Here is a 27732-nt window from a genome sequence, read left to right on the forward strand (position 1 = left end):
TTGTTTCACATCTGGAGAGCAGACCCATTTGTCAGTGGCAGGAATGTAGGTTTCTTCAGGTGAGCCTGGATGAGAATGTTTTTGGAAACTTGATTCTCTCATTAAATAGTCATCTCTTTCTCTCATATAGTTTGTCTTTTGGGAGCCATAGAGTCACTAAAGGTGTAAAAATGTGTATCCAGAAATTCCTAGGCTTACAACACAATTAATAAAAACTACAATCTAAATTTTATCCTACTGAAGCCAAAGAAAGTGAAAGATCGGCAGCTTGAATTCAAAATGTATCTTGAAAAATCATCTGACAATGAAAATCAAATTTAAAACTCTCATAATTCTTCAGAGGCTGTGGAGATTCATCTGCTGTATTTAAGAACTTCTTTCTTGGGTACTCAGCTTCCCCAGACCTTCACCTGCACCTAGTACACTTGCTATAAATAAATCATTCTTGGTTTGCTGACCTGGAGCAGTGAGTGGGCAGCAGTCCCCCTCTGTCCCCGCTTTCCTCTGAGAGTAAAATGGCCTCTTGCATTTTTAATGCCACCACCAAGACTCTGTGTCAAGTTTCCACAAAGTTTGCCAGAGAAATACGCTCCCTCTTTTTAATAGGCGGTTCCCAGATGTCAGGAAATAAACAAATTTGAAAACTATTTTTTTAAAAATTAAAAAAGAATCCCTTGATCCAACATACTGCATCTTACATTTTCAGAAAAGACTGGCTTCTATCGTTTTACCACCTGGTCTGACATGTTGAAAATTACTTTATTTAAGACAATAACAACCAAGTTATTATTATTTTTCATGCTTCCTTCCTTTCCTTCCTCTCGCAGATGTGGGAACCGCCTGCCCAGAGGAACGTGACTCACCCTGGACAGGTTAGAGCCAGTGTGATCTCAGGAAACACTCACAGAGTGAAGGCAGAGAGCCACTGGCCCATTCTCCACGACACTGGTTACTGAGAAGCCATTGGCCTTTGGGTAAGGAGATGGTCTACCTGACAAGGCTCTTGATTTGGGGATTTTTTGTGGAAGTTTGCTTTGAGCCTTTGGGTCTGTGGTGCCTTATTTATCAAAAAGACACCTGAATCAAAAACAACTAAGTCAGAGAAAAATTTATGTAATCATTATTCAAATTCAAGATAATTTTATCTTTTCAAAAATATATATATTTATTTTTTTAATTTAGTAAATAATTATGAATTGTAAATTGTCTTAAAAACATAGAGATATGAGAAGGAAAAAATGACAATCACCTATAAGATCACTTGCAAATATAACCCCTATTAACAATGTGGCATATTCCCTCCCTATCTGTGTTCTACATAAGGTTTATTATTTTTTATATCTTATAGAATTCAAATTAGACTCATTACTGATTGGTATTTACCAAGATATCACTATCTTCTACATCTTACTCTTCTCTCATATGAAATAGTATTCATAAAATTTCTAACATGTCTTAGTCATTGGAAGCACTGGATAAGTAATGCACAATGAATACAAATATTTGATATTACTATATTTTAAGTACAAGTTTCGACAACCTCCTTAACTGCGTAAAGGCAGATGTAGTCACTTTGGGGTAGGAGAGTGGAAGTCGGGCTGGGGAGCTAGGAGCTGAGGACAGGAGGCCAAAATGACTCTGTAGTTACTGAACCATCCTCTCTACACCAGTTTGTGTTGAAAGTAAAAAAACAAAGCGTAATTGATTGCAGAGATGAATCACGCCTCACTTACCCCTGGTTACTAATTCCATTAACTCTGGCGTGTAATTTCTCCTCCAGGGGCTTTGATTCTCTCCATTGTACAATGAAGACAATCTCTAAGGCTCCATTCTCCTCCTCTGATGGTCTCTAATGCTAACTTTCTGCCTCACTTTAAAGACCTTCCTAGTCAGAGTAAACTTACCAGCAAGACAAGCTCATGAATTCTACCTCAATGGAAATAAAATAAACGCAATGAAGTGTCAACATGGTTTCCCCAAAACAACCAGCGACTGTTGATTGACAGTGCAAAGAGAGTGGAAGAAGACCAAAAGCCCCTCTAATGTCGGATCACCTGGAATTGCCTCTTCTGGGATTAGACATTTTACTTAACTCCGTGGAAGCCTGCATGGTCAATTCAGTGTGGTCACTTGAGAGAACCCCGTCACTCACCTGAAACTTGCTTTCTACTTTCAGTTGGGTGTATACCTCATGCTGATTTTGATAAAGGCCATTTGAAACACAGTCTGTTTATAGTAGTTTTAACCTCCTTTAGTTAAAACAGTTATTTCCCTAAATAAAAGCATGGAGCAGCCAAGTCTATCCCACAGGAGGTGTTAGTTCTTAACAGATATGCACAGAAACCAGCACGGAGTCACCAGTCCTTTCTATGTGCTGGGAGGAAGTGTGGAGGCCAGGAAGGATCAACCCTCATTTACTCGACTGTTTCATAATCACAACAGGAAAGACCTGTGTCTGTATATCTAGTCAGTATAGGAAGAAGCTTGGAACTCTGACCTAACCCAAGGAGGATTTATTGTGACACTCATAAAACTCCAAGTTCAAGATCCCTGCACTGGTACCTTCCAAGGTCCAGAAAGGGACCTAACATAGTGTTCACATGATCATTTGTTTTTGTAAAATTTGCAAACATAAGATATTTGAGCTGCATTTGGTTAAGACCAATATCTCCTTCCATTGCAGCTTCCCCTCTGTTATGCTTACTCTAGCATCAGTTGGTTTTGGAGTGATCATGGGTATTTTGGGGACTTTACTAAATGTGAAGTTAAATTAGGGATGTAGTTTGGGTTTAATGAGATATACTTGTGTGGTCCTAAGTCATTTCTGGCAATAGCTATGTTATTGTTAACCATCCTGGTGAAAGAGTGGCTTCCAGTAATACCCTTGACACCCATTTTGTTGACTTAGCCAAGGTCATGACCCAAAGGTGCAAGGTCAGAGGTCACACCAACACCAGAAATATGCAGGTAATGAAGGAGGATCAAGGTTGGAAAAGCAAGGTCATCTGCAGGAAGATCTCCCAGTTATCAAATATATAAAATGGCAAGTAGGACCTAGTTCTCACCAACACCCAGTCAGAACAGAAATTGTCTCCTCTCGAAATATACTCAATAATGCATCATATATAATAATAAGTGCACCATACATTTTTTAATGGGAAGTACCCAAAATAGTTTTATGTATTTGCATAAAAATCTGTAGTAGTTCTATAAATGGTTACATTTTTGCATCCCAACTATCAATACTAAAAATCAAATTTTGATCTGTCATGCTGGTGGAGGAATTGTATTTTTGTCTCCCATAAATAACACATTATGAAATCACTGTGAAATAAAGAGGCAAAGTGTAAGCAGTTAAAAAAAAAATGAGAGAAAAAAGTATTGTAAATGTATGTCAGGCAATTAATAAAATATTGTTACTTTTCTGGATTTTTTTGATATCTGGTATTTGACAGCTTTTTAAAAGTCTGTAACTTGTTTTGATTTCTTCTCTTATTCTAAATAAATATCCACTTCAGTATCTATATTAATAATTTCGCATATGTTTGTTGAGGAGGGCTCTTTGATTGCATAAGCTTCAGGCCTCACAAAACCTAGGTGTGCTCTTGCTCCTAACCCACCCTTGGCATGGGAATATTTTCAGGCCTTCCTCTTCTTCATCCTCCCAAATTCAAATGTGCTTTGACTGCTTCTTAGCCTCGTATGCAGTTTGCACCTTTTTTCCCAGCCTCTTTGCCTGTAGTAATTGGCCCCCTTATTCTGTATCTCACCTTGGCTTTGTTCCACCCTGCAATCACCCCCAACCAACTGCTCAACCCCCGCTCATTCTCATTCCTCGTCCAGTTCTTGAAACTCATTCCCTGGTCAGAGCCCTGAACTTCCTCCTTGCCTGGGAGGGGAGTACAGGCTTGCCGTGGGGACAGTTCAGATCAGTTTAGCCAATGAGAATTGGCGATTTGATCAGGTGCCACTTGTCTTCAGGGGGAAGAATTGGCAGAGACCCTGAAGCATCCAGTCAGTCGCACATACAACGGTGGTAGCTTAGCATCAGAATGTGTGGTCCAGACCATGGCAACAGCAGGGAAATGCACTCTTCTTGGTTGGCAAGAAATGCTAAAGGTCAGATGAAATCTAATTTGAGAATTTAAAAACCAGAGTGGTCAGAGGCAAAGGAGGAAAACAAAGGAGCTCACTGTTCAAAAGCAATTTTCTAAAGGCCTCCTGTCTGAATATCCCAGCAATTCCTAGGATAGGGCAGATCTGGGAAAGATAAGAAACTGATCACACTAATACTATTTTGCTTTGCAAATGGAGGTTGAGAAGAGCAGTTTAGGAGCTGCTCCACAGGAAAACGTTTAGGGAGAACCCTAGACCAGATCATTCACAATCATCTTTGGGATCCTTTCCCCATTCTGGAAAGATGCATGGTTTTCATCCTTCGAATAATGTTTTTAACCCGGGTCCTAACAACTTTCAGGGAGTTGTGATAGCAGCTAGAACAGTGTACTGAAGAAACAAATGTTACAAAGGCTCCAAAGCATCCCTGTGACTAAATCTTCCCCTTGCTTCTACAAAATCTTATCCCCCTTCCCTTTTCCCCTACCTACCTTTCTTCTTTCCTTCCCTCCCTTCCTCTATTTTCTTTTTTCATTTCTAGCAGGCAAGGGAAGTTCGGTAACATAGGAGACGAGAGTTCCTAACCCAACTATTGAACTGTCTTCAGAGAGAAAGTTTAAATGCGCTCACACATTAAGCAGAGTAACACACAGTCAAAAATATGAGCTTTGGAGCCCAACAGACACAAGTATGAGTCCCAGTGTCAATATGGCCTCAGATCCAGGCAAAAGCTGTCAGCCTAGCTTTGAGAATAGGCAGCACTTAATCAAGTGACAAAACATTGGGTTGGATAAATTGTCTCAGGGGCAAAAATACAGATTTCATACAAACTAAAAATTCCACTTTTTTGTCATAAGCTTTTGACAGCTGTGTAAATAGCCTCAGACAGGAAGCTTAGGATGTATTAATTCCAATATATGGCATGTTATAGTTACTATTTCCAAAGTGGGAAATGCTTAGTTAAACAAGATTTAAGGTTTCTCTGCTCCTTTTATAGGCTAATATGTACTGTGAATCTGCAAGAGTAGGAAGAAATAGGTAATGTTTCTCAAATTTCTTTAGCCATAGGATCCATTTTTTTGTGGAGTATCTCAAGGAACCTGTGCTGCAAGATGTTCTTTCAGAAATAATTGCCAGCCTTAGGAGATCCCACATTCCTATTGCCTATACGTATCCTCCTCAGCAAAACATTTTAGAGCCACACAGATGTCATTGAGCTTTTATGCAGGTTCCCATAAAATCCCTCTCCATGTTCCTTTGGGTCCCTAGCTTCCACACCCCTACAAAAAGCCACCAAAGTTAATCTGCTCAGCCAAAACTAACTGTCCCTGCAGTTGTGGTCTGAGTACCACACAGTGGCCCACCCAGCCTCCGTCGCTGTTGACGCTCTGTGAGCTGGTTCTGGTTATTTGGTTAAAGTGAATTTCCCAAAATACATAAAAGAGAGAAGGCTTTTAAAAAGATCTTTTAAGAAATAGAAACCACGACAATATGCCATTTGTCCCAACACAAAATAAACTTGGCATACTGAGATGTTCAACCACATCATTTCATTACTCCTGCTAATGGGAGACAGTGCCTGCTAATTGCAAAGACTGAATCATCCCATCCTCGGGCAGGGTTACTAACAGATGCCAAACAATTTGCTGCTCTATAAACTTCAGAAATTAAAACACTAATAGATGCACAGGCCTTCCAAACACAGGGATATTTCAATACTAAATAAAATTCATTGCCTGGGAAATGAGTGTTTCCTCTTCTGCTTCTTTGCCACAAAAGGACTTGAGCTCTGAGGCACTTTGGAGATGGCCTAGGTGGCAACATATACGTTTCAGGCAGAGTGGACTCTACCGGTCCCCTCTGGACCAATCCAATTTCTTGGAGATTTTAAGGTCAAGAAACTGCCCTTGACATTTATGACAACAGATTGTTCAACTTGTATTTGAGGTATAAAGTATATATCTCAAAGTATTCTAAAGGTAACAAAAAATAAGAAATAAGAAAAGAGTAACAGCTCTAAAGAGTAATATATATAAGCGTATGTGTATATATGTGTGTGTATATGTGTGCAAGTATGTGTATGTATTTTAAAAAAAAATTTATATATATATATATCAAATCTCCTCCCTAAGAAATCTTTGAGGTGAAGGGGCAGCATTTCTGACGATGGAGAGTACTAACTACAAAAGAATTTTTCTGTCTACCTCAGCCACCAGCAGTGGCCTCTTCCTCAGAACTCTTAGAACACTTAACTGAACAACCCAGTCTTTAATGTCACCTCTCTTCTAGTACTTCCTGTCACTCTTTCCTCTCCAGCACTGGTGAGCTCCTTCAGGGTAGAAACCAGGCTCCCATGTGGGTGTGTCTCAGCCCCTGGGTGGTGTTAAACCTGCACAGGAGGCTCCTTAAGTGTTTGTTGGGTTATGTTGACTCAGAACTTGGAGATCTGCTTGCTAATTCTGCTTCTCCCATTCATTATCTCCGTATGATTGGAGGCAGATTACTCAACCTTTTTGGTCCACAGTTCCTGCATGTTTAAATCAAACAGATTGGATCAAACGACATCCATGGTCCTTTGCAGATCTAAGGATCTCTGAGTCTCTGTTTCTCTATCTCAAAGTCTTCACTTGCAACGTGAGGATAAAGTCCTGATTTAGCTGTAGGTGCAAGCCATATAAATGACTAGGGTTTTTCTCCTTTTTCCTTAAGTGTTCTTCCCTGTGATTCTGCAGTTCAGGCCATCTCTAAATGTAGAAGGACTAGGCAACCAGCCTTATGATATGTTTAGAGAGTGCTTAAATGTCTTTGCCCATTCATGATCTAACTCCTGGCACCTGGTAACTGAATTTCACAATGTTGGGAAATTAGGATAATTTGATCAGGATCCCCTCACCTCAGGGCCGAATGGGGCAGTTATGTAAACATTGTGTGTGTGTGGGTGGAGTAAGTCTGCCCACTTGGTGCTGCTTTGGCTGGTGTTTACTGCCTTGGGCGCCCACCCTGCACAGCTATGTTTTTCCAGACCTGCAGTTTCCAAGGACCGTGTGGCTTGTTGCCTAGCTTGGAGACCTGCGTGTGTGGGGTCTGGTGACCCAGCCTGGCGTGGAGGGGTCTGGTGACGCAGCCTGGCATATGAAGGGTTTGTGACCCAATCTGTGAATGGGCTTGAGGGGTCTGGGAGCTCCAGACCCAGCGCTAGCTCAACCATTGGCCCAGTCGGTGCAGGATTACTGGCAGGTAAAAGAGCTGCAACAACTAGCGTGGTTGCCTAGCTTTACAATTGGCGTCACGAACAGGATTAAGAGCTAGACAACTGTTGCGGGAATAGGATTCGTGACATCAGCCTTAGCCTCGCAGTAGCCAGACACACGACAACAAAAATTCCTTGTATTTGTTTAGTGCTTTACGTTTTATAAAATATATACACATATAGATTTACTTTTTGATGCTCACAACTACCTTATAATGTAGGTAGAGCAGATATTATTCCCATATCACAGATACAGAAATAGGGGCTCATAGAAGTTAGTTTGCCCAGTGGCATCCAGCATTTACGCTAGGCTCAGTTCAGCCAGGAATTCTTCTCATTACACTCACTGTCTGAGTTAAGGAGTCATCTCCATAAAATAAATCTGTTACTTGGATGGGGTGGGGGTGGTATTTAAGACTCATTGACTCAGCCTCCTTCTCCAATTGCATTCAGCAAACAGAGTTACTGTCCACTGTATTGCAGTCCCAGGGCTAGCATGATACCAGTAAATTAATACAATATTTTCCACAGTGGATATCTTGGAACACTAACGTGATGAGATTTCGCTGCAAAAAAAAGAAATTCTTGTGTTCAAATAATTGAGAAATGCTCCATACCACACCCTCTTCATAATATTTGCAGTACATATTTGCAAATTAAAGGTGCTGAGAAGTCCTGCAGTGAAGAGCCTTGTTTAAAGACTTTAAACTTACCACTTCTCAAACTGTATTTAGAACCCTTTGTTAATGCACACTAGCTGAAAAATTAGTGTATGCAGATTCTCCTGAAATTCTGCTGAAATAAAAGTATAGATGTATTAAAAGGAATAATCTTACAACAGTAAAAAAAAAAATGAGACAGGGTCACCAATGAACAAGGGATTTAGACAAACTTTTGGAAGAGAAAAAGCAGCTGGGGGCATTTTGACTAATGATAGTGGACAGAAAACACTATAGCCCAGAATAAATCCCAAGGGGGCTGAAGAGGAGGTGGGGGCCATGTTCCCTACCCAGACCCCAGAGTAGCTGTAGGCTTGGAGTTGGCCACCCTACAGCGGGTGAATGATGTGATGATGTGGGGCTCAACTGGAGGGACTCACTTAAAGTCTTTCTTAGAACAACATGCCAGACAGCAGCCGACTCCCACTCCCCACCCTGCGCTGAGCACTGGAAGCCTGGCATTTACCTCCAGGCTCTAAATAGAAGGTTTTCCCCACAGGAAGCCACCTGAGGGTTTGGGAAGAACTCATGCTTCCAGTGTGGGCATGGCAGTGCCAGGGTAAGGTCTTTCTCATTCTGGCATTTGGAGATCCACTCCCCTCCGGCTCACCCTGAAGGAGGGATGGCTGACTTGGCCTCCTTGTCCCTCTTCCCTCATAATGTAGCATGGGAAGCTTTGGAAAGGGAATGATCAAAGAGGGTCGGAATGACTGAACTTCAAAAGTGAGAAATTCAATAGAAGAGCTGGCAAATAAAGTCTCTAAGACCATAGAGCAAAACAATAAAGACAAAATATGAGAGAAATGACAAGAGACAGAGGCCAAATGCAGAAGGGCCAACATCCAACTAACAGGAGTTACAGAAAGTGAGGATGGAGGAAATGAAGGGCAGGGCCCAATGCACCCTCATTCATGCTCCAGACCCCGAACAGGCAAAGTCCCTGCCCGGAGCTGGCCAGCATTCTGGGAGGGCAGACAGACAACCGTAAAATAAAGTGAATGCCACGCTCTGAGGAACACAGGAGGATAAGGCAACAGCAACATAGAGGTGCCGTCTTAGATGCTGAGGGGTGATGTTTGAGCAGTCGGGCTGTGCTCCATCCGTATTTGCCAGATAGACAGAAGTAGGACAGCGTAGAAGGAAGATGGATGGTGTGCTGAGGAGGGCGCAGACTCACTCTGCTCATCCCTAACTGAGCAGTTCCTCTAGATCATCCCCAATGCCTGTCAGAATCTAGAAAGCTGTCTTCAATCCCACCCAGCAAATCCACTTTAATCGTTGAGGTCAGCATTAGTGACTTCAGGGAACACATCACGTCCCATGATGTGTTGGAAAACACCAGGGAACTCTTTTATCACAGTCTGTGCTGCTTTGGTCAGCAAACTGTTTTCGCCCAGCTTTCCTGTGAGCTGGGCTTTTATACTGTGGCTATTTTTAGCTGCTGTACGCATTGGCTGCTGGGACCAATTGCTTCAGGAGGCTGACAAGAACTTTACCCCTGGGAGAGGCATTCCATTTTCTAACCCTGCCCTGAAGAGCTCTAATTGAGATCCGACAATTTACAACTTCTGAGAACTAGAAACCACATTATGAAATGTAAGATCAGGTAGCTTTGCTATGTTCTCGGCAGTCAGCGAGAGACAGTCCAAAGCTATTTTGGCCAGTGGATCAACAGTTCCTATTCAAAATCTTTTGCAGAGATGAAGGAGGCTGTTTTGATCTGGGATTGTGCTTGGGAAGTTCTCTTTGTGGGGAGGTCAGAGGATGATGCGCTCATGCTGATTTTTACAAGGGTGCCCCAGTCTGTGCATAGAACTGCGAGTTCGTTCATTCCCAGTCAAACTGGGGACCAGCTGGCATTTTTCTAAAGGACTGGTCTGGAGATTCTGGCAGATATTTAATCTGCCAGTGCTTGCACTTCCTTCTCTGCTCCCAAAGAAGAAGGGCAAGACTGGCTGCAAAGCCCTACACTGCCAAAACGTGTTCCCAGAGCACACTTCTGACTTTGCACTTCATGGTTTAAAACCCTCAGATGCTCACTGTTGCAGAATGAAGACCCTCTAAAAGTCTCAGCTGCTAATCCAAGGCTTTCTGTGGTCCAGGCCAATCCCCAGGTATAATTTTATTTTCCCCACAACTCCACTTTCAACCCCCTTATGCTCCACCCAAACTATATTATTGACTGTTCCCCATAAATGTGTGGTATTTTCCTGCCCCCATGCTTGTTATGGACTGAATGTTCGTGTTATACTCAAAATTTGTACGTTGAACCCCTAAGCCCCAGTGTGACTGTATGTGGAGATGGGGCCTCTAAGGAAGCGATACAAAGACACAGTGAGAAAGTGGCTGTCTGCAAGCCAGGAAAAGAGCCTCATCAGAACCTGACCATGCTGGTACCTTGATCTTGGACATTTAGTCTCCAGAACTATAAGAAAATTAACTTCTGTTGTGCAAGCCACTCAGTCTGTGGTATTTCATGATGGCAGCCCAAGCTGACTAGGACAGTGCCCTTGCACATGAAGACACTTCACAAAGTGCCCCATTCACCATGTCCATTGGATCAAATCTTCCAAAGAAATGTTTCCTTTTTCTGTGAAGTTTTCTCTGATCTTCTTAGAATAATAATATCTTTCTTTCCTAAATTCCCAAAGAATATTGTCAGTACTATTCTTTGGAAAATTTTCACTTTTTGACTTAAGAATAATTACTTGTAAATATGAAATCTTTCCTACTGAGCTGAAGGTCCTTGAAGGCAGGGACAGTATCACATTCATCTTTGTGTCTCCCATGACCACCTGGCACAGCATCTTTTCTGAACACCCCCTCTGTGCGAGGTACACATCAGATGCTGTGTATGGTGAGTTGGAGCCTTCACAATCATCTCACGAGGAAGATAGTGTTATCCTCATTTTAAAAATGGGGAAACTTACTGTAGGATGCCCTTATATGATGTACCTAGAGGCGTCAATGTCATACAGACAGAAAGTAGAATGGTGGCTGCTGGGGGCTGGGGGAGGGACATAGGAGAGTTAGTATTAAAAGGTTAGAGAGTTTCAGTTTCGCAAGATAAAAAGTTCCGTGGATATTTGATGCAGATGGCGGCACAGCACTGTGAATATATTTAATGCCCCTGAATTGTACGCTTAAAAAGGGTTAAGATGTTCCATTTTATGTTATGTGTATTTTACCACAATTTTTTAAATGGTGAAACTGAGGCACAAAGATATAAATTAACTTGACCATAGTAATCAAATTACAAAAGAGGAAGTGCTTGGATGTCATCCCTGTCTGTTTTCTCTTTTTGTTTGGTTTCGTTTAGGTGGGTCTTCTTTCCCCGTTGCGTAAAGGTTGATGTTCCTCAGGGCTCCATGCTTAGCCCTCTCGGATTCTGGGTTCAGAATTAGGAGAAGGTGCCCACTCTGGACAAATAATTTAGAATAAGGTGCCCCTCCTTGCAGAGGCAGCCCTGCAGGCACCTGGCTGCTGTACCTGCCTTCCCCTCCCCTGCTCCACCTGAATTCCTACGTGACTTTTACCACCCAACTCGTGTTGAGTTGTGAAATCTTTCTGTGCTTCCTCCCTCTTCCTGAAAGATATATCACTCGTTCCCCATACATTTTCACTTTGTATGGCTATGGTTTGTGTGTGTGGGTGAGGGTGTCCCTCTTCTCACCTATATTGAGAATGCTTGCAGTCTCTTGCTCATTTTTACTTTTTCAGTACCTACCAGAATATCTGGCACATAGCAAATACTAAATAATTTTAATTACCTGGAGACACAAAGTTAAAATTAAAATGAAATGATCTTGGCTTTTAATTAAAAAAAATTTGAGAAGGGTATGTCTACCTCCTGAGCACATGTCACACATCAGTGATTCATTTCAGTCCTTCACTCCTTGTAACAAGTGTCTGTGGTGAATACCATATTCTACAAATAGAGATACGGTCATGTGTCGCTTAATGACAGGGATACTTTCTGAGAAATGTGTATTCAGGCCATTTCATTGTTGTGTGAACATCAAATAGTGCACTTACGTATAGCCTACTACCACCTAGGCTATATGGTACAGCCACTATAATCTTATGGGACCACCATCATGTATGCCGTCCGTTGTTGTCCAGAGTGTCATTATGTGGCACATGACTGTATTAACAATCAGAGATATGACAGTACTTCAAAAAGCTCATGGAAAAATAGAATTGCAAGATAATATAAACTTTTTCGTGAACTTTTTGAAGTATGCTCATATTAAGGAATTCCTTCAAGGTTAAAGAGTTAGTAAATGGTAAATCTGAGATTTGAACTCAGATCTTAACTCCAAAGCCTGTTTTTTCCCCCCAATATTCCATGATTCAGTTCAGCAAGGAAAATCTTTGTGTGAACATATAACTATAATTCATTGTAATAGGGGCAATATCTCAAATATGTGCAAAGTATCATGGGCACAATCTGGAGGGAGCCACTCAGTCCGAGCAGGAGGGGACCAAGGAAGGCTTTCATAGTGGAGGAGCACCTGTGCTCTGGGGCTGATACTGCAAAGGGATTCACTCACTTTTGAACCCTCCTGATGTGGCTTCTTGTACTGTAGAGACTGAACAACTAAAAAAAAAAAAAAAAAAAATTCCCAGACTCCCTTGCTGGAGCCCAAGTTTCCACCAAGCAAATATATGATGTGTGAGAACAGGCTGGTAAAAGTGAGTAGCATGCTTCAGCAGCTGTATACGGGATAGATGACCTAATGGTAAGCACCACGCAGAGGTTTTTTGTTTGCTAGGCGGCAGCTGTGGAGAAAGTTCTAGTGTCCAGTCATGGTGTCTAGTGTCATAGATGCCAGCAACATAAAACTAAGGGGTTTCCTCTAGAACAATCACAAGGTGTGGTGGAGTGTTTCTCCAGGCTGCTTTGTTCCCATAGCACTTAACCTTGGTTTCTAGCCCTCCCAGAAATCCTGTGAGCTGCCTAGTAGTCTGTAATAAATTTCTTTCTGCTTAAACTTACTAGAGAGGATTCTCTTGTCTTCCTGTAAGACCTGTTATCAATGCAAGCACTCTCGTGAAGAACAATCAACTTGCTCCCCATCTTCTTAGAGAAATTACCACATATGTGTGTAGAGTACCTCCAGGAAAGTGGGTCCCGCACCTGTTCTACAGTGTGACCCACTTCTGAAAAGTGAGAAGTAAAGAGGCCAGGCTGCTGCAAACTTCATCTTGGAGTGTGCTGACTTTACCCCAGAGCAGCCAATCTTCAGAGCTCTCTCTTCATGTGAAAAATAAAACCCTGTTTTCTAAACCATTGTTAGGGTTCCTGAAACGAGCTGCTAAAAGCATATCTAATTGATACAAAGTGAGTTATGATTCATAGACAATTTTTAAAAGGCTATGATAAGGTCACAATAAGAAATGGACAGAAGCCCACCTGAAGTCTAGGTTTAGAAGCCTCCTGTTCCTGTAAAACCACCGACACCCTGGGCAAATCAGAGTCACCTCATTGCCACGTCCTGGCAACATGCTTTCCAGCATCATTGCAGGACATGCATCAGTCATGTCTGGGAATGGTAACTTGTCTCACCAATCATAATTCAGATTGAGTTCAATGTTTTTTGCAGGAGGTGCCATGTCCAAGATTGTAAGGACAGCACCATGCTTCACAAGCTTCCTCCACTATTTCTAGAGCATTTTTCCCTTAAGAAAACCAAAGCAATAATAGACTGGCCACATTAACTCCATGACAGCAAGGACTGTGCCTAACTTGGTCATCACTGGATCCCCAACACCTGGCACTAAGGCAGGCACAGAGGTGACACTCACTGAATGTCAGTTGAATTGAGTGAAGTTGAATTGTGTTACCCTCTAGGAGCCAGTGGGAATGAAGCATCACCAGCCCAATTTACAAAGGGAAGTCAGTTTAATCTGGGAGTCATGGGCCAACTATGAGGTGGCACGTACTCTTCAAGGTGCTGGCTGGGTATACCAGGATGAACCAGGCCCAGTTTTTGCCCCAAAGTGCTTGGCGTCCAATAGGGAAGAACACTGATACTACTGAGAGTTCTTCCTAAATCAAATAGTTTCTTTGGTACAATTTAGGCGTAGCCCTGGGAAACACAGTCTCTTCCTTCAGCTTCAAATTTGGAGTTTAAGTGGATTCTGTCCGGGGCTCTCATGACCCAGGTGTTTTGATAAGAGCTGAGACATCCACCTGGACAATTCCGTGAGTTGGTTTGACCAGAATAAGGTGTATTTACTTATCAAAAAAAAAAATTAAAATCAGGAAAAGCAAACTGAGAATTATGGAAAGATCAAGTAAATACAAATTGTCGAAGCTATTGTTAAAAACAGAGATATTCAATGTAAATATAAGTGAAAACAAACTCTGTCGAAAAGAGATTGGGGTGGGAAGGGGGCTCTAATAGTTGTATGGTGCTTATTTTGTGCCTGAGACTTTTACATACATAAACTCATTTAATCCTCACAACAACCCAGGAAAAGTTAAATAGATTGCCCAAGTTTACATAGTTAATTAATAGTTGGACCAGGATTTAAATACACACACTCTTTCTCTAGAGTCTATGCTTTAATCTGCTATGCTAAACTCCCTCTCCAAGCAACCTGGGATGGGAAAGGACAATGTGACTGCTGAGGCCTGGAATCTCCTCCCCGATCCTACCTGCCACCCTGTGCCTGCATTTCCTTCAGAGTTTAAGGCCTGCCTTCTCCACGAAGCCTTCCTTGATAAATATAGTCCTCTTCCATCTCTGCGTACCTTCACTGCATATTCAGCACTGTGCATCATATGTTCTAGACCCCGATTCTACCAGAACTCTACTATGCTTCATGGTGTTAATCCTTCCTCCTGAACCAGCTGGTCAGAGCCTCACAGAAAGGGCCCCCATCTTAGACTGTTTTTCTGTCTCTCACAGTATCAGTACATGACGTGCAGAGTGCAGGCTGAATAAAGATTTACCAAGCTGTTGATTTGAGATGTATTAAAAGGATACATAGAAGCAATAGGAAATTGACCAGAGCTGCATTCTTGTAGCCATAAAATTTTTATGATGGAATAGGAACTCATCCCACTCACACGAGAATTGCTCAACCTTCACCCTCATATTTTCTGAGTAGTTATAACAACCTCTTGCCCCCATCCCAGATAATCTTTGCTTTAACTTGATAAGTTGTTTTGACTAAGAAGAAGGGTGTCTGAGTGAAGGATCCTGATCTCTGTGTCTTGGTTCCAGGCTCAATTCCGCATTTGGCCGTAGTGGCTGGGGCGTCAACATTTTCAATCCTCCAAGTTTCTGCAGCTCTGATAGAAGCCTCTTGCCACAGAGAGACTCAGCAAGCCTGGGAAATAGATACTGAAAGCTCCATTGAAATTTGCAGGGATTGGTTATTAGTTGTTGAGCTTTGTGTAAACAGTTATCATTTTAAACCAATAGATTTGTATGAACTTGCATCACAGATACTATTTATCTATGTGAATGACTTTTATTGGTGGTTTCTTTCTTTCGTGAGCATGAACACTCACTCTTCTGTTGCACTAAATCTAATCACCCACCTCTTATTGGATGAGAATAAAGGCACAGAGAAGGGCTTGTGACCACATAACTGATCGGCCTTCATGCCAGATCTGAGCCCAGGTCAGTCTCCAGTAGCACTGTCCTATAGAACGTTCTGTGGTGATGGAAATGTTCCATAACCGCACTTTCCAGTATAGTAGCCATTAGTCCCATGTGGCTGTTGAGCACGTGAAATGTGGCTACTGTGACTGAAGAACTGAATTTTCAATTTTATTTCATTTCAATTACTTTAAACTTAAATAGCCACATGGGGCTAATGGCTATCATTTTGAATAGTGCAGTTCTAGAAGAAGCAAGCCAGTTTCTAGTAGCAACTATAAATATAAAAAAACTACCCACCCCATTTTTTCCTTTCTTGTCACTACAGACAAGCATATGGAAAATATTTCTACAGAGGGAAAAAACTCATAGTTGTAGTCCAGTGAACAAAAGGTACTCATGCTAGTTATTTATTACCATCTTGTACATTTACCTTGAGGTTGTTATCATTGAAACCTCAGAACATTGGTCATTTCCTAAACAATGCCTTCTCTTATTATTTTGACTGTTGCCATGTTACTGTTGTCCTCCAAGCCCTGTCGGCAGAGGCTGACGGCTTCTGGCAGGCCTGGCATTCTGCTGATCCATAGGCTCATGAAAGGAGGCGGAAGGACCCTGCTTATAAAGCATAGAAGTGGGGCATGGCTTCAAGCCCAGATTTCTAATCTTTGTCTTCTCAAGATTGCACAAATCACTGGGTTTCAGGGCTAAAACACTTGCTCTGCTCACAGGGAGAGTCTCATATTTTTAAGGGTGTGTCATGCCTCTAGGAGCAGAGCTGCTAGTCCCCACATTTTCCCATGTACACATTACAGTTCACACACAAATGGATTGTGAACACTTGGGGGCTGGGTATTGGAAGGTAGCTTAAGGATGTGATTACATTCTGCAGTAATAAAATCCACTTTTCCTAGGTTTTCCAAAGGAATTCATGAAGTCACCAGAGGCTTGAATGGTAAGAAGTTAAAAGATGAGATGACTATATTTAAGCTTGTATCAGTGTATGATTAGCTGGTACATCTGTTTTCCTGTTTCCTCATTGCTGAGAACTTAAGGTACGAGAAACTGCCTTTGCAAAAGACAGAAGAATACCTTTAAAATAGAATGGAAAGAAAAAGGGTCAGAAAGGAACCTTTTGCAAGAAGGCCAAAACACTTTGCTATAGTTTTCATCTCACATCATCACTTTAATGTCATTATTATTGGATTCTAGTCCAGTTGAGCTTAATAACTATACTCCAAACTCCAATTCATACTTGAATTCAAGGGGCCAACATTTCAGAAAGAAAGGAGAAGCAACTCAAGAGAAATGCGGATCTTAAAGGCAGTTGTCACAACCTCTGCTTCTGGCAAGGACAGAGTAAAAGAAACCAGGCTTACCCTTACTAACTAGAACATCACTAGCAGACAAACTGTATGAAATGATGGTTTTCAAATTTTAGGAACAGGCAGCACAGGACTCAAAAGAGACTGGAAGTCTCTCTGAGTTGAGCAGACAACAGACTGTGAAGTTTGGGAAGGTCAAGTCAGCAAGAATTTGCAGATCTCAATAACAGAGAAGGTGGAGTTGCAGAGAGAGAGACAGACAGATTTGGAGAGCACCCTGGAGATCTGCACAGGGGTCCCCTTGAACCTTTGGCAAAGTCCTGATCAACATATGCACGTAAGAAAACTACCAAGTGTTGGGAAAGGACTGGAAATGAGTAGGAAAAACAATCCCAGAATCTTTCAGAGGACTAGTAATACTTTGTGTTTCCAGCAGGCAGAGTGGAAAGACCTCCTAGTATACAGGGCATTGGGTAAAGCCCTCAGAAAGATATTGCTTCAGTAGCAGAGCCAAGCACCACTAGCCATTAGCTCTAGACTAGGGCTTTTCTGGACCCATCCTTACAAAGCTTAAAAGCATGCCTCAAAGGGATCAAGTTTATTCTAAGTAATTTAACTGCATCCCAGAATGAGGCCCAACATTATTTAAAGGAATACCACAAAATCCAGTATCCAGCAATATAAGATGTACTATGTCTGGCAGCTATAATATATTTTATAATCCATAAAGCTTCTAGAAGAAAACAGGAAAAAAAATCTTTGTGACCTTGGATTAAACAGACATTTCCTAGGGCACAAAAAGCATAAACCATAGAAGAAAAAAATTGATAAATGGACTTCACTGAAATAAAAATCTGCTCTTTAAAAGACTGCTATGAAAATCAAAATTCAATCCACAGACTTGTAAACTATTTGCAAAACATTTAACTGATGAAGAAATTTATCTTGAATATATAAAGAACTCTTAAATTTTAATAATAATTCAAAATGCTAAAATAAAAATAAGCAAAATATTTGAATACAGCATTTTACCAAAGAAGACCTAAGGATGGCTAGTAAGTACACGAAAAGATGCTCAGCATCATTAGTCATTAAAAAAATAAAAATTAAAATTGTAGTGAGTTACATTATATATTTACCAGTGTGCCTAAAACCTAAAAGACTGACAATGCCCAATGCTGGAAAGGAGGCAACTAGAAATTTCACACAAATTTTGACAGCACTTTGAATACAATTTGAAAGTTTTTAAAAAATAACTTTAAATGTTCACTGACCATATTATCTTAATAATTCCACTCCTGCATATTTACCCAAAAGAAATAAAAATACAGAAGCTTATACATGGCTGTTTACAGAAGCCTCAATATCAATATCCAAAGACCGGGAAAGAACCCAAGTATCTATCAGCTGCTGACTCTAAACTAATTGTCGTGTATCCACACAATGGAATACAACCAGTAATGAAAAGGAACCAGCCGCTGATGTATGCGTCCACGTGGATAAACTCAAAAGCGTTATGAAAGAAACCACACACAAAAGACTACACAGAATTTAATTCCATTTATAAGATATTTTAAAAACTGTAGTGATAGAAGATCAGTGGTTTCCAGGAGTCAGGGAATGTCTAGGAAAAGACTCACAGCAAAGGGGCAGGAGGCAACTTCCGAGGAGGTGATGGAATGTTCTATATTGCAATTGTGATGCTTACACGAATTGTGTACATTTGTCAAAACCCATTGAAGTGTGTGCTTAAAATTGCTGAATTTTAGTGTATGGAAATTATAACCCAATGAAGTTGACCTCCCCAAAGCAAAGTTCATAATTAGGTATATGATGTAATACCATCTGTGTCAAATAAAAGGAAAAAAAGGAGAGAATTTCAAATACATGAATTTGCTAGAATGTGCATCAATGTCTCAGGAAGTATACTCATGACATTTTTGGAATGGATTGCCTCGGAAAATGGAAAAGGGGTGTCTGAAGGAGTGTGGTTGGGAAGCTACTCTATCTTTTGTGCCTTTGAAATTTTGAAACATGCATATAATCAATCTATTTAAAGGGAGAAAAATGTCAGTCGGGCTCCAAAACCTGCTACTATTCCATATGATTAGAGTCAAAATCCTGTTTCTGTGTGGGAACATTTCTCTGTTACTCACAAACTCCCATTTCCCCCATTACAAAAATCACAGGGCTGCCTAAGAGTATGTTCTCTGTATTCCTCACAGAGTATGACATAATATAACTTAAAGATGTGAGAGAGAGAGAGAGGGTCCCCCTGGGAGGGAGACTATTTTACTGTAGGGGAGAATGAAGCTTCCAGACACGGCAGATTAGAGCTGTGGGGGCTTTGGGTTCATCTCATTCAATGTTTCTTTTCACGTGTGAGAAATCTAAGACCCAGAGAGTGTAAATGACTGCCCCAAAGTTACACTGTTAGATGGCATCAGAATCCAGATGGGGACCTAGCTCTTAAGTCCTATTTCAGAGATAATATCAGTAAAGCAGGTGACCTAGCCCAGAGCATGGTTCAAAGTCGACATTCTGTAAAGATGAATTTCTCTTACTCTTTTTTCTGCTATACCAGCTGGCTTCTCACCAGGACTCACCCCACCCACCCCATCCCAAAGTCAAACATCAATGGACGAGGGGACATGAGGTCTTTGCTTGAATTCTGGCCAAATGTCCCAGGACGCACTGAGAAGCTTTTCCTCCAAAAGTGAATTGAACTGCCCTACCCAAAACCAGTTTGGTTTAATGCAATTCAGCCAATATTTATGAGCCCCGACATGGGCCAGACTCCGTGTTATCTGTGGGGGCACACAGGTGAATGAGACATGGCTGGAAAGCCTTTTCTGCTGAGGAACCAAGGGAGATACACCCCTACCCAGATCACTGTAATATGAGGTTACCAGCACTATGGAGAAGGTAAGCACTGAGGGAGAATCACTCAGAACGACCTGGAGGTTCGGGAGACGGCTTCCCAGGAAATATGAGTCCAGAAAGATGTGGAGAGTTTGGCCCAATGAGGAGAGAGACGAACGCCAGCAAAGCCAGGTGAAGCAGCGCAGCATCTGCTCTGGGACAGTTAATATTTCTGAGAGTTCACGGACCATCCTGAGATCATCTGCTACAAACAATTTTGCAGAGAGTTTTAGAATGTTCCTGGACCTTCTGAAGCATATTCGTGAACATCCAATGCCCCAGGCCAGGTATGCCTGTATAGAGGAAAGTGCTCTGGATTGAGAGCCCAAAGTCCCAGCTGGGCACATTTGCAGGCAGCATTGGGCAAGTTGCTTGACTCCTCTGGGTTTTGATGTTCTTGTCACAGTGCTAGGATTCCATGACCTCTTTAATGGATGACATTGACTTGCAAAGCAAACCAGGTCATATGGGTACCTAAAATGATTTTGAATAAAACTTGGGAAGTGTTGGGAACCTTGATTGTGTTCCCAACACTCTAATGAAGAAGAAATTATGACAAGAATAGAATTTTTAGTTCAAACTGCTCATTGTTAAATTTTTATATGATTCACTGGTTCTATGAAAGGACAATTGGGCACATGGGACAGGCTGAGACTTGTATCTTCTCACGAATGTTTCCAAGGACATACTTTGACACGTCCTTAGTGATGTTAGAACAGGCTGCCCTGAAAGGATCATGGAATAGGGAGACCCCTGTAGGGTTCTATTTCCAGACATCTGAGTGTGCACCTTTTGAGGAGTCTAGCCAGGATTATCGCAGACTCAAAAACACATTATTTTACTGGAAACTATACTAAAATATCAATAATCAAAATTTTGTACTGAATTTATATATCGCCCATCACCCTATAATATATAAAGTATCTAGATACACATATAGATAATCTATAAATCAACATTACACTGGCTAGCTTTTCCACAGAAATTTGTCTGTGTGAAGCCAATAATTTGAACATATCCAGATGGTCAGTTGAAAAAATGTACAGTCTTGTTTACACACAACATATTGACACTTAAATACTTGAGCTAATCCTAGAACTGAAGTAGATGTCTGTTTGGTCTTGCTCTACACGGTAGGTGGAAATGCTTTGTAATTTGGCTCATCCGTCATTCTAAGCATTGCTTTGCTTATGATATCCTCCTCAGAAATACTCTGCCATTCTTGATTGCCTCAGGATAAAATCCAAGCCTCTTAGTTTGCTATGCAAGGCAGCATTCCTAGTTCTCCAGCCTCACCACCTGCTCTGAACCTCCATGGACCTCTGTCCATCCAGCCAAGTGGACCTGGTCATCCCAGGTGCATGTGTGCTGTGCCTTTGCTTACGCTGAGCCTCCTGCCTAGAACACCCTTTTCCCCTGCCCCGCAGCTGAGCCACATCTCAACTTCCAAATCTAGCTACATTCCCTTCATTTCCTTAATGTCATTTTATAGTTTCTCACCTGCAATGATAAATCTTTGCCTCCAAGGCAAATAAAGTAAGTGTATTGCTTATGAAAACTCTCAGGAGGAGCTTAGGAGGCAAGGAGACCTGCTCTCATCAGATCTTGGCCAAGGAAAGAGCCCCAGGCCGACAGGTGATGGTAGAAAAGGAAGAGAAGGCTATGAATCAATGATTTTTTAAATTGGACATCCCTATCAACAGAAAACTTGAACATTTACCCATAATGATGTACATTTATTCACTTACAAATTATATTAATGTACTACTGTAAGAATACACTGTACACATTATAAAATATGTAAAATATTAACATTTAAGAAGATTAGATAAAAATTGAATTAAAATGTTGCTTATTATTTTTTGTTCTAATTCTAATTTCTAACACTGCATGGATTATGTTAAATACCCCATTATGGATACCATGACCCCATCAGGCTCCTGTGCTATAGCAATAATAATAATTACTGACAATTCTGTGACACTTTCTACTATGCTGAGCCAAATTATAGCAAGTCTCTCCTTTAGAACTATGATTCTGGGCTATGAGTCTGAGAAACATTAAACAGGGCTGTCATGTTGCATGACTTTAGGGGGCACCATTTTCATTTTCTGTAAATAGTGCCTCCTAAATTTGTTCAGTGCACAACCTGTGCATCCCTGTATGTGAGTGTCCTAATCAGAGACAGGTTCTGCAGACACTTTGCAAGGGACAAGCTTCATGTGAGCTGAGGTTTGGATGGGAGTGTTGGTCTCATCTAGGCCCTTCCAACTACACCCAAATCTAGAGATAGTAATCACTGCTGGGTGGTCCCCTAGAGTGGATAATAGGTGGTGCCATGTGTGTACACACTGATAAAGAGCTGGAGCCATACATCTTGGAATCAAAGACTATAAGCACTAGAAAGGAATGTATTCCATCATTTCAAAGATGAAGAAACTTGGATCCAGGGTCCAATAATACTCAATTATTGACAAAGTTGTGTTAAAATTCCTTAGCTAGTGCTCTTTCCACAATATTACACTGCTTATGTTAGAATAAGCCAGTAGGATATTTATTGAATATTTATCAACTACAAGGCACTGTGCTTTTTTTTAAAAAAAATGTTATTTTATTAATGGCCCAAGTTTATTGCAATAAATAAAAATTTAGGCTCTGATATATTGACATTTACTATATGTGATATACTATACTAAGTAATTTACATGCATTATCTTATTTAATCTTCATAACAACCCTATGAAGGATGTATTATTATAACATCCATTTTGCCAGTTGAGAAAATTAAGATTGAGAGAAGCTAAACAATTTAACAAAAATTAATTTGCTAAGCCAGGTTTTAAATTCAAGCAACCTGACTTCAAAACCTGGTCTTAAACATATTCCACCTTCCATAATCAATTATGCACAGGACAAATTGTGCTTCTTCATACCACTTTCCTTTGCAGTAACCATTATCAGAATACTTTTTTTCCTTTGCATTAAAAAACCAAAACAAAACACCAAAATGTTTCTCTCTCCCTCCCTCCCACCTTCCCTCCCTACCTCTCCTTCACCCTCTCCCTCTCCCCCTCCCTCTCTCTGTCTCTTTCTCTTTCTCAGTCTCTCATGCATACACATACAGACACAATTAGGAAATGCAATTTGCTCAATCACGTGTTCCCTGAGAACAGGTTCATAGCTGAAATGGGAATAATATCTTTGTTCACTCAGAAGCTCTGACTAAAACCCCTAAGTCTGCCACAGCTCTTTTCTTTCTTTACACCCCACACCAAACCTATCAAGAAACCTTCAGGCTCTCTCTTCAAAACAATCCCAATCCTACTGCTGCTGGCACAGTAGGTCAATCCACTCTCATCTGTTGCCTGAAGTTTTCCAATTGCCTCTGAACTCTGCTCCCTGTTTCTGCTTCTACCATTTCCCTGCCACAATCTGTTATTAAAAAACCATCTAGAATGTTCCTTTCAAAACCTTCCTGTGACTTCCCCTATCAGAGTAAAATTCTTCCAATTGCCCATAAGGTCTGCCTTGATGTGTATCCCTCTAGCTGTCTGGCCTCATCTCCTATGACACCTCCCGTCCCTTGCTCACCCACTCCCACCACGCGGCCTCATCCCCCCCTGTTCGTTATCACTCTCCATCCCATTGTGGTAGGCCCAATAGTGGCCCCAAATATGCCCATGTCCTAATTCCCAGAAGCTGCGAATGTTATTTTACATGACAAAAGAAACCTGCAGATGTGATTTAAACTAAGGATCTTAAAATAGGGGAGATTATCCTGGTATCCTGGTGGCCCAATCTAATCACAGGATCCTTACAAGAGGGAGGCAGGAGGAGTAGAGTCAGAAGACGGCAGTGTGACGATGGGAGTAGGGAGAGAAGAGGTGGTGTGATGTGGGCCAGGAGGTCAGCTTCTAGAAGCTGGAGAACGTGAGGAAAGCGACTCTCCCCAGAGCCTCCGGAAGGAACATGGCCCTGATGACACCTTGATTTTAGTCCCAAGAGACTCACTGCAAACTTCTGACCTCCAGAACTGTAAGAGAATACTTGTATTATTTTAAACCACTAAATGTGTGATAATTTATTATAGCAGCAATAAGAAATTAATACATTGGGCTGGCCCCATGGCTCACTCAGGAGGGTGCGGTGCTGGTAGCGCCGATGCCACGGGTTCGGATCCTATATAGGGATGGCTGGTGCGCTCACTGGCTGAGCGTGGTGAAGACACCACCAAGCCAAGGGTTGCGATCCCCTTCCAGTCAAAAAAAAAAAAAAAAAAAAAGTTAATACATTCACATCCTGTTTTATGGTTCTTTATGGCACTATCACAACAGCCATATTCTGTATTTGCTTATTTATTTTTCCATCAGTTGTCTCTTCCACTACAACACAGAGTGCATGGGAGCCAAGTCTTTTTCTTCATTGTTGTAAACCCAGTGCCTTGTACAATAACTATCTGTTAAATGAATAAACAAATGATGCATTTTAATTATGTAAGTAATGGATCAACACCCTGAAATGGTTGAGCCTCGATAAAATGTTGGTTGAACATAGATTACAAACCTGCATGACATTTTCACTGACATGTCTAGAATAGTTGGAGATATACAAAAAAAAATACAGGTGTAGATGCAGCCCAGGTGGTCTATGCTAAAACAGCCCAGAATGCCCAGAACCGCTTAGCCATAGCCCTGCTAGGAAGGTGGTGAGCCACAAAGCTCCCTCCAGTGCAGGGGTCCAGCACCCCCTTCACATAGCTGGAAGGAGGAAGGAACCTAAGGAGGTCATGCTCAGATGCAGGGCACGCTCAGACCCTCCACTCCCATTCAAGCAGAGCAGGCCCTGTTTAACCCAATTTTATATATTACACTTCCATTCAACTTTGATTAAAGAACTGCAGTAGTAATGAGGCGAGGGTGGGAAAGGATGGGACCTGAAATTAGAGGTTACAAGTACCGCTGTTATGGAATGCTGTTGAATATTCCCCAAAAGGAGTTCGCATAGGAGCTGAGATCCGTGGTACACTCTATGGCCTCTTGGTTAACATAGTTATACTAAAAAGAATGTAAACTTAAAAAGTTAATTAAACCCAATATTTGCTTAAGGAGATCTTAACTAATTTAGGAATTACTCCTCACTGTCAAGCAGTTTTCCCTGTCGCTGCTACCAATTGGAGATGTCAACACTTTTTCCTACTGCTTCAGTTTGGTTCAATACCAGCAATAGGCTAATTTCTAGAGAGATCAGCACTTTGCCAAATTTACAAATAATGTATTGATGGGCTGCTGCTGCTGATGATGACGACAACCTACTTTGCCCGTTGCATGAAGTTGCACGGCTGTTTCTGTCCTGAGAAAAAACACATCTAGCCTTCACTTAAAAAAAGTTTGTTAGCACACTGTAACACAGTGGTGATGTGGATCTAGAGGCAGGAAGGTCGCCTGAATGCACCTGCTCTAATGTCACCTCGTCTTGCCTCCTTCCTGCACACCTCGACACTCCCTTCCTGACCACCCACAGTGCTGCGCTCACTCCTCTATCCCTTATAATTCATCGAATGCAAGTCTGTCTCCAGCACCATACTGTTGATTTCTTGACAGCAAGGGACGCCTCTTATACATCCCTTTTCCCTCCAAATGCTCAGCAGGTCGCGTACATAAGTATAAGCCAAGTCCTATGCTCAGTACTTTTAAAAAGGATCTTATAGCAGAATAAAGAAGACACAATTTACATACAAAACAAGTAGACAAAAGGACACAGTAGAGTATATTAAAGTGTGAAATTAGTAAGTAAAGTGTATTTTGTTAGAATTGTTACTGGGAACCAAGAAGGGGAGAAAGGAGTATGGCCTGGGGTTTTTGTAGGTTCATAAAATAATAATTTTTATTAGTAAGAAATAGCAGCATTTACTAACATGTTGTCTTCACATTTAAAAATGCATGTAATATGACTATTGTGTATGGGGGGATGTTGGGGAAGAGGGTCCATCACCTTGATTAGTAAAGATGAGTGGTTGAGTTCTGAACACTCTATATTTTCATAATATTCATAATGATAATCTTTATTACAGTATCAGTCTAATACAAAGATCACCAAAGTTCTGTATAACTATTATAGGCATTAAACATTAACAAAGGAAGTTAGTGTCTTACTACTACTGAAATCATTTGACTTCATCAGAATTTTAGTTATATTGGTGCCAAAAGGACAGACTTAGTGACAGAGATAACATTTATCGACCATATATCTGAAGTACCTGTGACCTTAGAAACGTAGGAAGGAAATTTCAACACCTAACTGTAGATTTGACTTTCTTTCAGAAGCCTTGGTTTTGTTTTTTAAAATCATATTGACAAAGGAAATTTAATCAGACAGGAGAACATACTTAACGTGTTTTACAAACAAGGATTTCAGCAGCAACTTCTGCTCAGTCATGTGAACTCTTAAAAATGCTTTGCCCATGATACATAAAAGTCAGTGATTAAACACATATTTTAAATGCATTTTCCCATTCTTGTAATTATGAGAAGTCCCGGGTAACTCTGAAATGACCGATTTAATTAGTCCTACTCCTGAGTATGTACTGAGATCTAAGGACCACGACACCATGCATCTTTCCCCGGCCTCTTGGAGTGAAACAAAACACCATTTACACCATCTGAACATGCAGTTGTGCCTGTCCTGTCAGAGGCAGCCCTTACCTTCACAAAGAGGTAAATCTCAGGGTTCGTGGAAGCTGCTTCCTTTTTTTCCAAACCATTAGCATTAGAATAGCAGGTGGGGAAATCCTTGCTGGTAGAGAAAGCCTTGCTGTGCTGAATGGTGAAAGCTGAAGGAGAAGGCAGGTCTTCCTTCATCAGTCTTCCATTCTCCTGGGGCTTCTCTGGGAAGGGATCCTGGTTCTGGGCTGGTGAAAGCAATTCTTTCATTAAGATGTCCCTGTCCTCCTGGGGCTCACCTGGTTGAGGCTCCTTGGCCTCAGAGCCCACCTCATTAGGCAGGAAGCATCGTCCTGGCTCTGGGTGGGAAGATGCCAAGCTGTTCTCTTTACCTCCAACAACATAGACTGACACAGAATTACATGCATGGGTTTCCAGCTTAGTGGCATATAAACTGTTTTCTAGCCTTAAGTCTTCATGGATGTCATAATAAAAAGGACTTCCATTTCCTTTTGGCTGGTCTGGAGCCTCACACATCCTCTGTTCTGGGATTGTGCCACAGATGGTGCTGTAGTCTCCGCCATTCATGTTTATGGATCTGATATAGGTCTTTTTGTAGGCAGACCTGAAATGAGTAAAGGGATAGAGTGTCCTGCACTGCCTTCAGAAGAATCAGTGGGCTTTTGAGATGCAGCAACTAGCAACAGCTATCAATGACAGGTCTCTAACAATCATTAACCAGAGACTTTAATAAGCAAACCACAAGGCTATTGGACAGAAGATAAAGCTTTACATACTCAGTTAACTCCTTCGCTCCTAAAGATATGGTCAATAGTCTCAGGGGATTTCCTCATTGCCAGTAACTCCAAGATTCTTTGGATAAACTAGAGGTTAAATTGAATTATCGTCCTAGTATACAATGAAATTCTGAATATTTAGCCATTTGTCACTGATAGAGCTCTCTCTTCCGTCTGTCTCCAAACGTTGACAACATTCAGGAAGTCCCTGCAATTCAGTGGAGAACTACAATTCCTCAGTGGTAAGCCATCTAATTTATAGCTGAATTCAACACACAAAACAATTTTTTTCAGTATTGATACCCTATGGTAAATGAATTATATATGC

General features: G+C 41.3%; 1 protein-coding gene across 1 annotated transcript in view; it reads right to left on the minus strand.

The window, feature by feature from the left end:
- CLIC5 (chloride intracellular channel 5) overlaps nt 1-27195 on the minus strand; it is a 157800-nt gene extending 130605 nt beyond the window's left edge. Inside the window, exon 1 of the mRNA XM_063096460.1 lies at nt 26650-27195. Coding sequence (XP_062952530.1) covers nt 26650-27195 — 546 coding nt within the window. The remainder of the gene's footprint in view (nt 1-26649) is intronic.
- Between the last annotated feature and the right edge of the window lie 537 nt (nt 27196-27732).

Source organism: Cynocephalus volans, chromosome 5 (genome assembly GCF_027409185.1).
Source record: "Cynocephalus volans isolate mCynVol1 chromosome 5, mCynVol1.pri, whole genome shotgun sequence".
Taxonomy (NCBI): Eukaryota; Metazoa; Chordata; class Mammalia; order Dermoptera; family Cynocephalidae; genus Cynocephalus; species Cynocephalus volans.